We start from the raw sequence: 13,046 nt of genomic DNA, 5'->3' as shown, positions 1-13,046 counted from the left end.
GCGGGAGTAAGAAGGGTTTACAGCTTGATCTCTTTTTAAGTTGTAAGAGCTGAAGGCTGTTTGGATGCTTTACATTTTGTATGCTGACGAGGAGTGATACAGTGATTTTTTTTTTATGGGTTTTAGTGACTCTCTTCCTTGACAACAGTTTGAAGAAATTGTCAAATGCGCTGGCTTTGGGGGGTCACACTCGAGTTCATATCTTTACCCTGCTGGCCTGTTTGCCTGTGGGTGGGTTACTTAGACTTCCCAGCCTCACTTTTCTCATCCATGAAACTATAAATGACAGTACCCACCTCATAGAGGTGTCGTGCAGATGCCATGCCTGTAAAGCACACACCACTGGGCCTGCCACTTAGTGTTCAATAAATGTTAACTATTATTGCAAACATTTGTCGTGGTTGCAAAATAGCACCATGTTGTAATGGGAAAGGTCCCAACTGATGTGACAGCTTTCATTTGGGGTCTTGGAAAAGGCATTGTTACAAACAATGTTAAAGGCGCACTGCCTTAAAAATATTAAGGTAACTTTTGGAAATAGGTTTGTTTGGTTTTTTGGTTGGGGGAGGGGTGTCATACCTTAAAAATGTCTTACTTATTACAAATGTTAACAAGGAAAAACACCTTTTCGGGAACAAGATTTACTTCACTGCTAGGCGCTAATTGACTGGATCTGTGTGTACTTTAATTATGACAAAAGAAGAGAAGGGAGGTACTGACTCAGCTAGATATTCTAATTTGTTGAAATTCCAAACATTCTGAACTAACCCTGGTTACTTGAAAAGGTAAACAAAGTTTTCCATTATTTGTTTGAGTTGTCTGGCTTCATTCCACAAAGGGAAAACTAGTACAGGTATTACAAAACTGAACTGTCTTCAGGTGGCAAGCACTGTCTTGTAGACTTTATAATGAATGATTTAATCTGAAAACTGATTTGCACCCCACCAATTGTTGTGATACTAATTCCTCCAAGATTGTTTCTTTCAACTTTATTTTAAGCTCTATTATGAAATTAGCTTGCCTATAAGGTTTTTTCTTAAGGTTGTGATATCTTCTACATGCCTTTTCCTATATAAAGTTCTTTTAAAAGGAATAGATCCTGAAGCTGCAGAACAATGCAGTCATTAGATACTTGCTGTAAAAAGCCTGGAACTGAAAAATAAAATTAATCTATTTTTTTTTTTTTTGGTACTCTTTTTCATTATGGAGGCATTTAATGCAGTGATTAGCAACATGGGCTTTGGAGTCAATCTGAGATTGAATCTTGGCTCTTACTGGTTGTTTTTGTTTTTAAACATGTTTGACAGAAAAATAGCTCTTACTAGTTATATAGACTTGAGTACGCTACCCAACTATTCAGTTGCCTTATAGGGTTGTTGAGAGAATTAAATAATATAAAACATATATAGACTTAAGCCTGTGCTTAGGGGATGCATTCAATAAATGTAATTCATTGTGTAACTCAATAAATGTTATTTTAAATGTAACCAAAAGAGAAGAAAACCTGCACACAATCTCAAAATGGGCCTCTATCTCTGGCAAAAGTATGAAGTCACAGGAACCGTTTAAGTCTCAGGAAGTAAAAGTTCTGTTTTGTGTTATAAACAGTCCTTGTTTAAGATTTGTAAATTTTGCGTTGTCTTATGGTTTTAACACAGTTGAGTGCATACTCTTTTCTCCAGTAAGATAGAAAACTCATTTTTCCAGCTGTTAATTATGGTTACATTTCTGATATAGCTCTAATTGATCTTATGCTGATATAGAACTTGCAATCTGTTATATTTTAATCATGTGGGAGGAAAAACAAGGTTTTTTTCATTTTATTCTGTGGCCTTTCATTTAGTAAAATGAAGGGGCATGAAGAGTTAACTGTTTAAACAAATAGAATTCTTTCCAGGTGCTACAATTATTTTATCAGAAATACAAAGCCTTTTTAAAGAGAAGGCTGTTCAAAGAGAATTTTTTAAATGGCCAATATTGATTCCACAGTAATGACAGGATGTGATATTGATCATTTTAAGAAATGTCACATTCTTTTATGTCTCTAGCAGAGTCTATAGCAACCTAAATGTGGGTAAATACATGATGTAAAACTTTCTTTTATTGCTTGAAGCTTGACTTGTTATTCCTAAGGCTGGTTACCTTTCTTTGTGTCAGGATCTGTGCCAGTGTAAACCACATTAAGGATTTCATTACTGAGAGCAGGAGAAATGACCTTGGGTTCTGAGAAATTTTTCATGTTGATTGCCCTTGAGTTTATTGATAATATAGGAACAAAAAGATGTTTCTAGAGATTTAAAAATATACCAATTTCATATCAAATGCACATGTTTTCATCTAGTCCTCAACTTTAACATTTTTAAATATTTGTAAATTTTTTTCTTAACAAAAAAATTGTCAAAAGAACATTTTTAAAAATATTATTACATGTCCACAGTTGAATTTTCCTATGTAAAAAGTCATGAGTTACCATCTGGAAGAGGTACTTCATAAACATGTAGGCTTTACAGTTTTACAAGTGCTTTCATGTGCATATTATATCATTGACTCTTACCACAAACCTGTTTAAAAACCTCATTTTTCAGATGAGAAAACCAAGAGAGAGATTGAGTCTTGTGAGAGACAGCAGAGCTGGGACTCCTGACTTTGAAATCACTTCCATTATACCACAAATGTTTTTCAGAGAATGGTCTGCAGTCTATCTTGTGACTAAAATAGTTTTTGTGACCTTTCATGAAAACTGTGTTAATGAGTTCCAAACTGGAACAAACACTACCAAGCTTCAGTGTCATATAGTTACCGCCCAGTTGGGCCTTAAAGTAGCTAGGGATGTCCTGTCTCATTCTCAGAGCTGTTAGGGGTAACAGGGACAAGGAAGGATTTGGGGGAAGTATGGCTTCTGCTCTAAGGCAGGTAATTCATTAAGTCAACTGTTTAATTTTTAAAAGTTGGTGTTTAAAATTTTTAAATCTTAATTTAAGATACATGAACTTAAGGATTTAATGAATTTCAATTGCCATAAAACAATAACAAAATTTTATAAAATCCAACTATTGAACCAAATGCATTAGAATGCCAAGTAGCTATCCTCATTGCTTCACCTCTATAGGTAAGAAGGAACTAGATTTATTGAGGGAATTTACACTTCATGTACAGTTCAAATCAGATCACCTCCAGAACTCTTCTCTTCTATGACTTTTATTTTTTTTATTTTATGTTTTAGAGACAGGGTCTCACTATGTTGCCCAGGCTGGTCTTGAACTAGGCTCAAGTGATCCCTGCCTCAGCCTCCTGAGTAGCTGAGATTACATGTGCAAGCCACCATGTCCAGCTCTATCATTTTTTTGGTACAAATTATTGTCATTGGTTATATCATAGATCTGAAATTAGTGCCCAAAACAATAAATATAGCTACTGATTACTGATCATTTACTGAATGCTGTGCATTTTAAAGATGTAATTATATTTAGTCTTCCCCACCCTGTAAGGTAGGTACCATTAACCTCATTTTACGGATGAAGAATCCAAGGCCCAGAAAGAATGAATAAATTGCTCAGGATTACAGTTACTGGCCAGAATTTAAAACCAAATTTGGCTTTTAAAGCCCTGCCCATTCTCATCACTCACACGGATGTCTCATTTAAATGGATTCATTGGTATTTACATTTAGGGCCAACAAATAGTGTATTTTTGTTGTTGTTGTTTTCCTTGATCTTTTCAGACATAAGGAATACAGAAGCTATTTTAGGTCTTTCTTGAATGGAACTTCTTTACATTTAAGACATCACCCCAATGTAATTAAGCAAATATTGTATTTATATATTAAGGAGGGAAGGCATCCTTCCCCTGTCCTCTAGAAGTTACTCCCAAACGTAACAGTATAACAGATCAATCACTGTCCCATTTATAGGCAAAATGACATGCCACTGGAAGGTCTTATGGGAGAAATAATATTTGAGCTGAGCTGTAGAGAATGGATGGAATTTCAGAAGTAGCCACGTAAGATACTCCAGCCATTGGCAATAAAACAAGACACAGTGCTAGAAAAATTCTGTAAACAGAATGGCAAGTAGTCCAGTATATTAAACATTATGAGGTTAAGTTGCCATAAAGCTTTTATTTAACAAAATAATAAGAGTATATATACTCAGTGTGTTATCTATTTGGGCACCTGCCATGTGCAGGGTGGAGATATAAAGATATACTATGTAGATATAAAAATGAATAATAAGTGAGGTCCCCAGAACTCTCATTGTAGCTAGAGAGACAGCCATGGTATAACAGAACAAACTGTAATATGTCAGATTGATATACATATAATAAAGATATAGAAAAAGCACTTTATTGAAATTTAAAATAAAACAGGACCTTGGACATTATTTTGCTTCCTCTGTATACCCCTCAAATTAGCATCTGCATTTTCTGATGTTTACCTGAACTTTATATAGTCTATATTGCTTCACCTTTACCTGTAACCCAATACTTAAACTTATATTTGGATTCCATCCAGTAAATTACATTCTCTTTACTGAGAAATGTACCCCAAACTTCTATCCATAACCTAAAACATGATCTTTTGCCAAAAATCTGTTACTGTTTTTATAATCTTTATCTCAGTGGATATTACATAGTACCCATATTAAAAATCTAGAAGTTGTCCTCGACTTCCACCTTTCCTGTCTCCACCCCCCATCTCTGCCTACAACTCAGGCAAGCAGAGCACTGACCTTGAATCTTGACCTTGAATGTCTTTTACCTGTATTCTCTTCCCAGGCTCTACAGCTGCTACTTGAGTTCAGGCCCATTGACTTGAATTATTTTGTCTCCCTGTTTCTAGTTATCACTTGGCAACCACTCTTCACAGTACTATCAGAATTATCTTTTTTAAACAATTACCTTAAGAATTCTAATAGTACCCATTTTAAACCTGGTAAAGCCCACTTCCTTAGCAAGTTATACCCATCTGAGATGCTCACCATACCTTCCTGAGCTCTTGTTAAGCACTGGTAATGCAAAAATGAATGAAATTTGGTTCTTGTTCTTAGGGAGCTTGGATTGGTGGGCCCAATTAAAACATCTTTTCCCATTGTTATAATTGTTCATGTATCTTCCCTTTCCTACCACTCTGAAATATACTTTCCTTGAGTAGTTCTGAAATGTATTCATTTCTGACATTCATCCCAAACTATTTAATGAAAACTTGAGTTCTCAGTTTTGTACGTAATAATAAACTATAGATGTTTGTGAAATGAATGATTAGCTCTGAAAATTGTTAACAACTATGTATTCCAGGCCGGGCGTAGTGGCTCACGCCTGTAATCCTAGCTCTCTGGGAGGCCGAGGGGGGCGGATTGCTCGAGGTCAGGAGTTCGAAACCAGCCTGAGCAAGAGCGAGACCCCGTCTCTACTATAAATAGAAAGAAATTAATTGGCCAACTAATATATATATAAAAAAAAAATTAGCCGGGCATGGTGGCGCATGCCTGTAGTCCCAGCTACTCGGGCGGCTGAGGCAGAAGGATCACTTGAGCCCAGGAGTCTGAGGTCACTGTGAGCTAGGCTGATGCCACGGCACTCACTCTAACCTAAGCAACAAAGCGAGACTCTGTCTCAAAAAAAAAAAAAAAAAAACTATGTATTCCAGGAAGAAGTTTGGCTTTTAAGTCAACAAAGAAATAGATGTACAACCAACATCTTAGGCCCTTTGAGACTCTCAGTGCCACATCTCTGTATATAACTGTGGCCCCTGGTGTCAGAAAAACATCATTTTTCAAATGTTTTACAGAGGCCTCAATAACCTAAAGTTAAAGATTGAGATACAGTCATAATTTTTTACCTTAAAGCCATAGTAAAGTATCCATTTTTTTTTTAAATAGAGATGGGGTCTCACTCTGTTGCCAGGCTAGAGTGCAGTGGTGCAGTCATAGCTCACTGCAGCCTCGAGTTCCCAGGCTCAAGCAATCCTCCTACCTCAGTTTGCTGAATAGCTGGGACTACAGGTATGGGCCACTGCGCCTGGCTAATTTTTTTTTTCAGACATGGGGTCTTACTAAGTTACCCATGTTGGTCTCGAATGCCTAGCCTTGAGTGATCCTCCCTCCTGGGCCTTCCAAAGTGCTGAGATTACAGGCATGAGCCACCATACCAGCCCAACATATGCATATTGGAACTCTTTTGAGGTATGGAATTTAGGGAACTCTGTATGAATACAATTCTGTGTCTGTTCCCTGGGACTCTGTACCTTGAAAGCTGAATCTCCTGTTTCTTTGTATGGTGTGGCTCTATAGGAAGAACAGCTCTCAGAAATCTGTCTCCTGACCTCTCCTCAAGTGGTGGTAAAGGTCCCCCTCTCATTACACCAATCATCTAGAGACGAAGGCATACATGTTTCCTACAGTCACTGTGACCCGCTGTCTCCCTGTCAGTAGTGTGCGGCATTAGAACAATGGAAGAGTTTTCAGTGTGGGATAGTGCAGGGGCCAGCAAACTATACCCAGCTACCTAGTTTTGTACGGCTCACAAGCTAGTAATGTTTTTTTGTATTTTAAATTGTTGAAAAAATCAGAATAAACGTAATATGTAATGAGATGAAAATCAGGGAATTCAAGTCACCACGTCCATTAAAGTTTTCTCGGAACCCAGCCACACCCATTCACTTACCTTTTGTCTGTGGCTGCTTTTGCTCTGCTGCAGTGGGCTTACATAGTTGCCCCAGAGACCAGCCTTGCCTTTTACAGACACATTTGCTGACCCCCAGTACAGTGTATGGTACAATGGAAAGGAAAGAAGAAACCTGAAGCTGTGAGGGTTGCTTCCACAGAAACAAAGGTGGTGTCAGAGTAGTCATCAGTATGAAAGGAGAGCCGTGGGAACTGCATCCTGGCACCTCAGGAATGGGTGAGGAGTGAGGTGGCAGACACGATAAGTGTGGGGAACGGGCCCCAGAATTTAGCAGGGGCTGTTCTGGAACAGGGTTCCCAGAGTTCACAGGTTAGCCGTGTGTGAGTCCAGTTCTCTGTTTGCTGCGTCACTTGTCTTTCACATCTGGTCTTCAAAAATATACTTTCAGGCTAGATAATAAGTAGTATTTTACTTTGCAGTACTGTGTTGCTTTGAATTTTAGGTGTGGCAACAGTAAACATTTGTGTGTTTGATGTGGGAGTGCTCAGAGGGCCATTCAACTGAGTCATTTCTAATTTACGAGGAACGTGTTCACTGTCAATTATATGTTGAGGCTTCAGATCAGTTTTTTACAAATTAAACTTTCTCTTTTAAAGCTTCTGACATGTATGAAAAAATCAGATTATTAAGATTTTTTTTCTTAGAAGAATCCAAAGATCATTGGGCATCTTTTAAAACCTGATGGAGATATTAGCCTAATGATTTTGTGGGGTAGAATAAAAGGTGGTATTAGTCTTTGATGAATTTGCTTATAGTTAAAATAACATAAAATATAAAAACAGATAGTATCCAGTATCTGTAGAAGTCTTTCATATTTCTATGAATAAAAGAATTTGAATAAAGATGCTATTAGGTAGAGTGTTACCAAATTGAACAGCTATAGGGCTGTGCCTAGGGATATTTGTCATTCCACATTTTTATTACTAATGATAACAAAAACATAGAGGGCACGATAATCATATTTGTAGTTAAAAATAGGGAAGAATTAGTACTCAAAATTATGCCAGTAGTCTAGAATGCTACCAAAACCCAGAAGTTAGAACTTTAACAGGGCAAATTAAAGCCTTGTATTTAATTTTTTAGAAAGCATTTTTAAAATATAGTCAGTATAGGCTGGGCGTGGTGGCTCACGCCTGTAATCCTAGCACTCTGGGAGCCCGAAGTGAGAGGATCTCTCAAGGTCAGGAGTTTGAAACTAGCCTGAGCAAGAGCAAGACCCTGTCTCTACTAAAAATAGAAAGAAATTAATTGGCCAACTAAAAATGTATAGAAAAAAATTACCCAGGCATGATGATGGATGCCTGTAGTCCCACTACTCAGGAGGCTGAGGCAGAAGGATTGCTTGAGCCCAGGAGTTTGAGGTTGCTGTGAGCTAGGCCGATGCCACGGCACCCACTCTAGCCTGGGCAATAGAGTGAGACTTTGTCTCAAAAAAAACATACATATATAGATATATAGATATAGTCAGTATAAAAATACTGACTTGACAAAAATTCAAGAAGAAAAAATCTATGTAATTTATTTACCAGTCCAATATAAAATATGAAAAACCTGTCAGACTTTTTAACAGGCAATATTAAGTTATTTTGTGCCAAGATCAATAAAATAATGATGCAACACTTTGATCAGATTATACCTGGAGTAGTTGCTTCAGATTTGGTTGGCACATTTTCTTATGAGCCTTAATAGTGAGGGGGTCAAAAAACCTCATGGGGATGAGGAATCGGGACATTGGGAAAGAGAAGAGGAAGTGGCAGCTAACAGATTGGGTTCACTGTGTTCAGTATCGTCAAGACTGTTGTGGAAAAGAGAGTGGGGTCTGTTCTGTACTGCTCAGCATAGAACCCAGACTGCAGCCCTTCAGTTGAAGTCAGGTTTAATGAAAATCTTATTTCAAAATAATATGTACCCAGGAATAGAAGAGATTACCTCATAGTTTGAAATAAGACATTGACATTTGGTGGTTAGGTTTAAAAAAAAAAAAAGTGATTTTTTTCCACCTTCCTTGGCTTCTGAATCTTAGAAGAAAACTATATGATTTCTAAGTTTCTTTCCAACCTAAGGATTCAGTGGATATTTATGAATGTTGACTATCACAACGTAATGATTTGTCTGATTAGTAGTATTTTATTGAGCACTTACTGTATGTTAAGTACCATGCTAAGCAATTGACATGTTCTATATACTGTAATTCTCACAGTCTTGTGATAGATACCATTTATGTCCCTATACAGATAAGAAAAATGAGACTTAAAGAGGTTAAATAAATTGCCTAAGATTATGGAATTCAAGCCCGAATAGGTCTAGTTCCAGAACTCATACCTTTGATCAATATGCTATACCAGTACCCCTGTTTGACCTGCTTATCAGTTTCATTGAAACTGAAAATTGTAGTGTATTAAGCTAATGCTTGTTGTATCTATCTGTGTAGAAAAACAAGATTTTCAGCTAATGTTGTAGTTAGAATGATAACTCTTATAATTTCACAAGGTGATAATGTTCTTTAGAGTTAATTAGTGACAGTGAAATTTATTATATTAGGAATTCTTGTGACCAATTTATATTAAAAAATAAAATGACTTTTTTAAAGATTTAAATCATTTCATGTATAAATGTGCAAAAGGTTAACCAGGTTATTTTTTGTATAACTCTGCAAAAGATATTGACTTTAACATTTGGTTATTTCCTATTTAGAAAAATTAATTTTATAGATATTTAATCTATAGATGTAGCCTATATAAGTTTCTAAGTGATATGGCTACTTCTGTGATTGTATAGAGCTAAATTTGAATATCTACCAGTGAGTATTTTGATATTTCATTAAAATTTACCATCTCTGGAAAGTTATCAACTTTAACAGCGAATATTTTTGTTTAATTCTAGGGGGAAATTTGCAGTGGTGAGGAAATGTATAAAGAAAGATTCTGGGAAAGAATTTGCAGCAAAGTTCATGAGAAAAAGAAGAAAAGGCCAAGACTGTCGGATGGAAATAATTCATGAGATTGCTGTACTCGAACTAGCACAGGACAATCCTTGGGTCATTAATTTACATGAAGTTTATGAGACTTCGTCAGAAATGATCCTAGTTCTGGAATAGTAAGTATCATCTTCTTTAGTCTATAAGTGTATTTGATAGTCTACACTTCCTTTATGGGATATCACTCATTTGTAATAATGTTGCAGGGCCCGGTTCTCTGGAAATCTGAGGGTTTTCCAGATCTTCATGTGTTATTCTTATTAATTTGACATGTCCAAAATTTGCAAGGGTTCATGTATGTTAGCTTTTTCATTTTCATTCCTTGATGAAATTCTCATGATAGGGTAAAAAGTTCTCTTATGTTTTTATTAGAGGCATTCTTAACAAGGTAAGTAATATCAAAATATTAAAATAAAAGGCATTTTGTAATCCCTTACATGTTCTTATAGTCCGAGTTAATCCCTTTCTTTTTAGAAATAGTAGTCTTGATTCTTACCATGTTTTCTATTTGAGTAAGTAGATACAACACAGAAAAATGCTTTGGAAAACAAAGGACAGTTCTTTATCTCCTTAAGAAATCCTGGTTTCCTCTCTGCTTCTCCTGCCAAAGGAAAAGATTGATAGATCTGAATACATTGAAAGCCTTAATACATCAATAAACATAAACAAAATGAAAAGACAAACTCAGAGAAAAATAGCTCTAATATCCTTTCAGCCAAAACAATTATAATTTCTTTAATATATAGATCTTACAAATATATACAATAACTTGAACTTCCCAGTTTAAGAAGAGTTTGGGCTATAATCCTAAAAGACATAATCCTGAATTTTGAAATCCCAAAAGATCAAAATCCCAAAAAACATAATTCTGTAAAAAGTAATTTTAAAAATTCTTTGAATGACATTTATTTACATTTTTAAAGGGGGATTTGAAAACATAAAAATCATTATATACCCTATAAATATGTACAACTATTATAGATCAATTAAAGTAAATAAAAAATTTTTTAAAATATGACAGAATACTTCCTATCTACTTGACACAGTAAAATAGGCAATAATAGGCCGGCCGCGGTAGCTCACGCCTGTAATCCTAGCACTCTGGGAGGCCGAGGGCGGGCAGATTGCTCAAGGTCAGGAGTTTGAAATCAGCCTGAGTGAGACCCCGTCTCTACTAAAAATAGAAAGAAATTAATCGATCAACTAAAAAATATATATAGAAAAAATTAGCCAGGCATGGTGGCGCATGCCTGTAGTCCCAGCTACTCGGGAGGCTGAGGCAGCAGGATTGCTTGAGCCCAGGAGTCTGAGGTCACTGTGAGCTAGGCTGATGCCATGGCACTCACTCTAGCCTGGGCAACAAAGTGAGACTCTGTCTTTAAAAAAAAAAAAAAAAATAGGCAATAATAACATACTTTTACAAGCATAAGCACTCAGGTATACCGAGTCTGTAAAAGAAGTGTACACTATCAACTATACTATCAAATATAACAGTTACGAGCAGTTGAACTGTATTTGTAAGAAATAGGTCAGAAAGTGAACTGTATAAACGCATATCACTATGGTTGATAATTGTATTCACCCAGCTTTATAACTATAGTCATTTGAAATACTGTGACAGACAACATAAGTCTTTTCATGAGATTGATCAAAAACCAGAGAGCCAAGATCTTGAGAAATTTTATCTTTCACAAATGCAGGTTCCTCATTTATTTGAGGAAGCGTCAATGTTTTTACATACACAGTGCTTACACACAAAGTCAGCATTTTGTTAATGTGCTTCCGTGGAGTCAAATTGGCAAAGCGCATAAAATAGAACTTTCTAAAAGTTTTCACATAATTTATCCTCCAGTATTGGAAATGATGTGAAGGTGAAATGAATACCATAGTGAATTGGTGCTCTGTGTAAAGGCACAGAAGTTTACATGACTGAATAATTGTGAAATGTACCTGCATTTAACTTGTGTAATCTTCAAAACACTCACTGCACTTGTATTTGGAGAGTGGTTGTGGTCTACAAATTTTGTAAGTATATATTGTCCATTTAAAAGTCTGGTTATTGTTTGGCCATTGCAATTAAATGATTTTCTACTTTCAATGCACTAGTAATAATTAGCTTTTAAACTTTTATCTTTCACCATCAAGTAGTCTCATAGGCTTGACTTAATCACAACCTTTTTGCAAGGGGACAATTTGACAAATCTCTCCCATTGTTTTCTAAGGAATATACTGATATTGTGCTTGCCCAATACCAAATATTTATTAGTCAGATTTCTTCAGAGAGACAGAACTAGTAGCATAAATACGGCAGGGGATTTAGTAAGGGAATTGGCTCACACACTTATGGTGGCTGAGAAGTCCCATAACAGCCCATCTGCAAGCTGGAGGCGCTGGGATGCTGATGGCATTTCTTAGTCCAAGTGTGAAGTCCTCAGAACCAGGGAAGCTGATGATATAACTTTGAATCCAAGGCCAAAGCCTCAGGACCTGGCATGGGGACGGGTAAATCCTGGAGTTCAAAGACAGGCACGCTTGGAGTTCTGATGTTCGAGGCAGAATGAGAAGTCTGTCCCAGCTCTCAAAGCATCCAGTTCACTTTCTGCATTTGTTCTCTCTGTGCCTCCAGCTGATTAGATGGTTCAGCCTGCCAACTTGGAGGGCAGATCTTCCCTGCCTAGTTCTCTCAGACTCACAGTAATCTCCTCTGGAAACACACAGACACACCCAAATTAATGTTCTACCAAGTTTCTAGGTATTTCTTAATCCAACCCCTTGTGAACTTGGCACCTTTACAAGTCTCCTTTAAACTTTACTAAATATCCAAATAAAGACAATAACAAGACAATAGTTCTGCCTCACATGATGCAGCTACAGCTACCATGGTGCACCCGCCTGCGTACACCTGAAAACATACCATTTCCCTTTCCCTAGAAATTCAGCTTTTAGGATTTCAACATTCAAGATTTTAATCATTCAGGATTATGATTTTAGGGATTTTTGATCTTTTGGGATTTCAACATTCAGGCATTATGGCATCCAGGATTGTGTTCAGCAGTGGTTTTAAAAAATTGGACAAAGAATATGAAGAAAAAAAACCATCACAGACATATACATGAATATAAGTTGCCTATAAACACATGAAAATATTGTTACAATTTTTGTAATGTAAATAAGTGGTCAATTTCCCCATATCAGATTGGCAAAAATAATAAAAGTAATATTCATTGATTGAACCATCTTATTTATACCAGTGGCAATATTAAGTGGTACAACTTTACTGTAGGATAATCTGAAGTATGTATCAAGAGCCTTAAGGACTGGGGGTGGTGGCTTATGCCTATAATTCCAGATTTTTGGGAGACTGAGTTGAGCAGATTGCTTGAGCCCA

General features: G+C 36.4%; 1 protein-coding gene across 1 annotated transcript in view; it reads left to right on the top strand.

Annotated features, from left to right (window-relative positions):
* STK17A (serine/threonine kinase 17a) overlaps nt 1-13,046 on the top strand; it is a 40,413-nt gene that overhangs the window by 1,055 nt on the left and 26,312 nt on the right. The window contains exon 2 of the mRNA XM_012741528.2: nt 9,565-9,777. Within this exon, the coding sequence (XP_012596982.1) occupies nt 9,565-9,777 (213 nt within the window). The remainder of the gene's footprint in view (nt 1-9,564; nt 9,778-13,046) is intronic.

This window comes from Microcebus murinus, chromosome 9, assembly GCF_040939455.1.
Source record: "Microcebus murinus isolate Inina chromosome 9, M.murinus_Inina_mat1.0, whole genome shotgun sequence".
Taxonomy (NCBI): domain Eukaryota; kingdom Metazoa; phylum Chordata; class Mammalia; order Primates; family Cheirogaleidae; genus Microcebus; species Microcebus murinus.
Note: the sequence above shows the minus strand (reverse complement) of the source record. Positions and strands in the feature narration are given on the sequence as shown.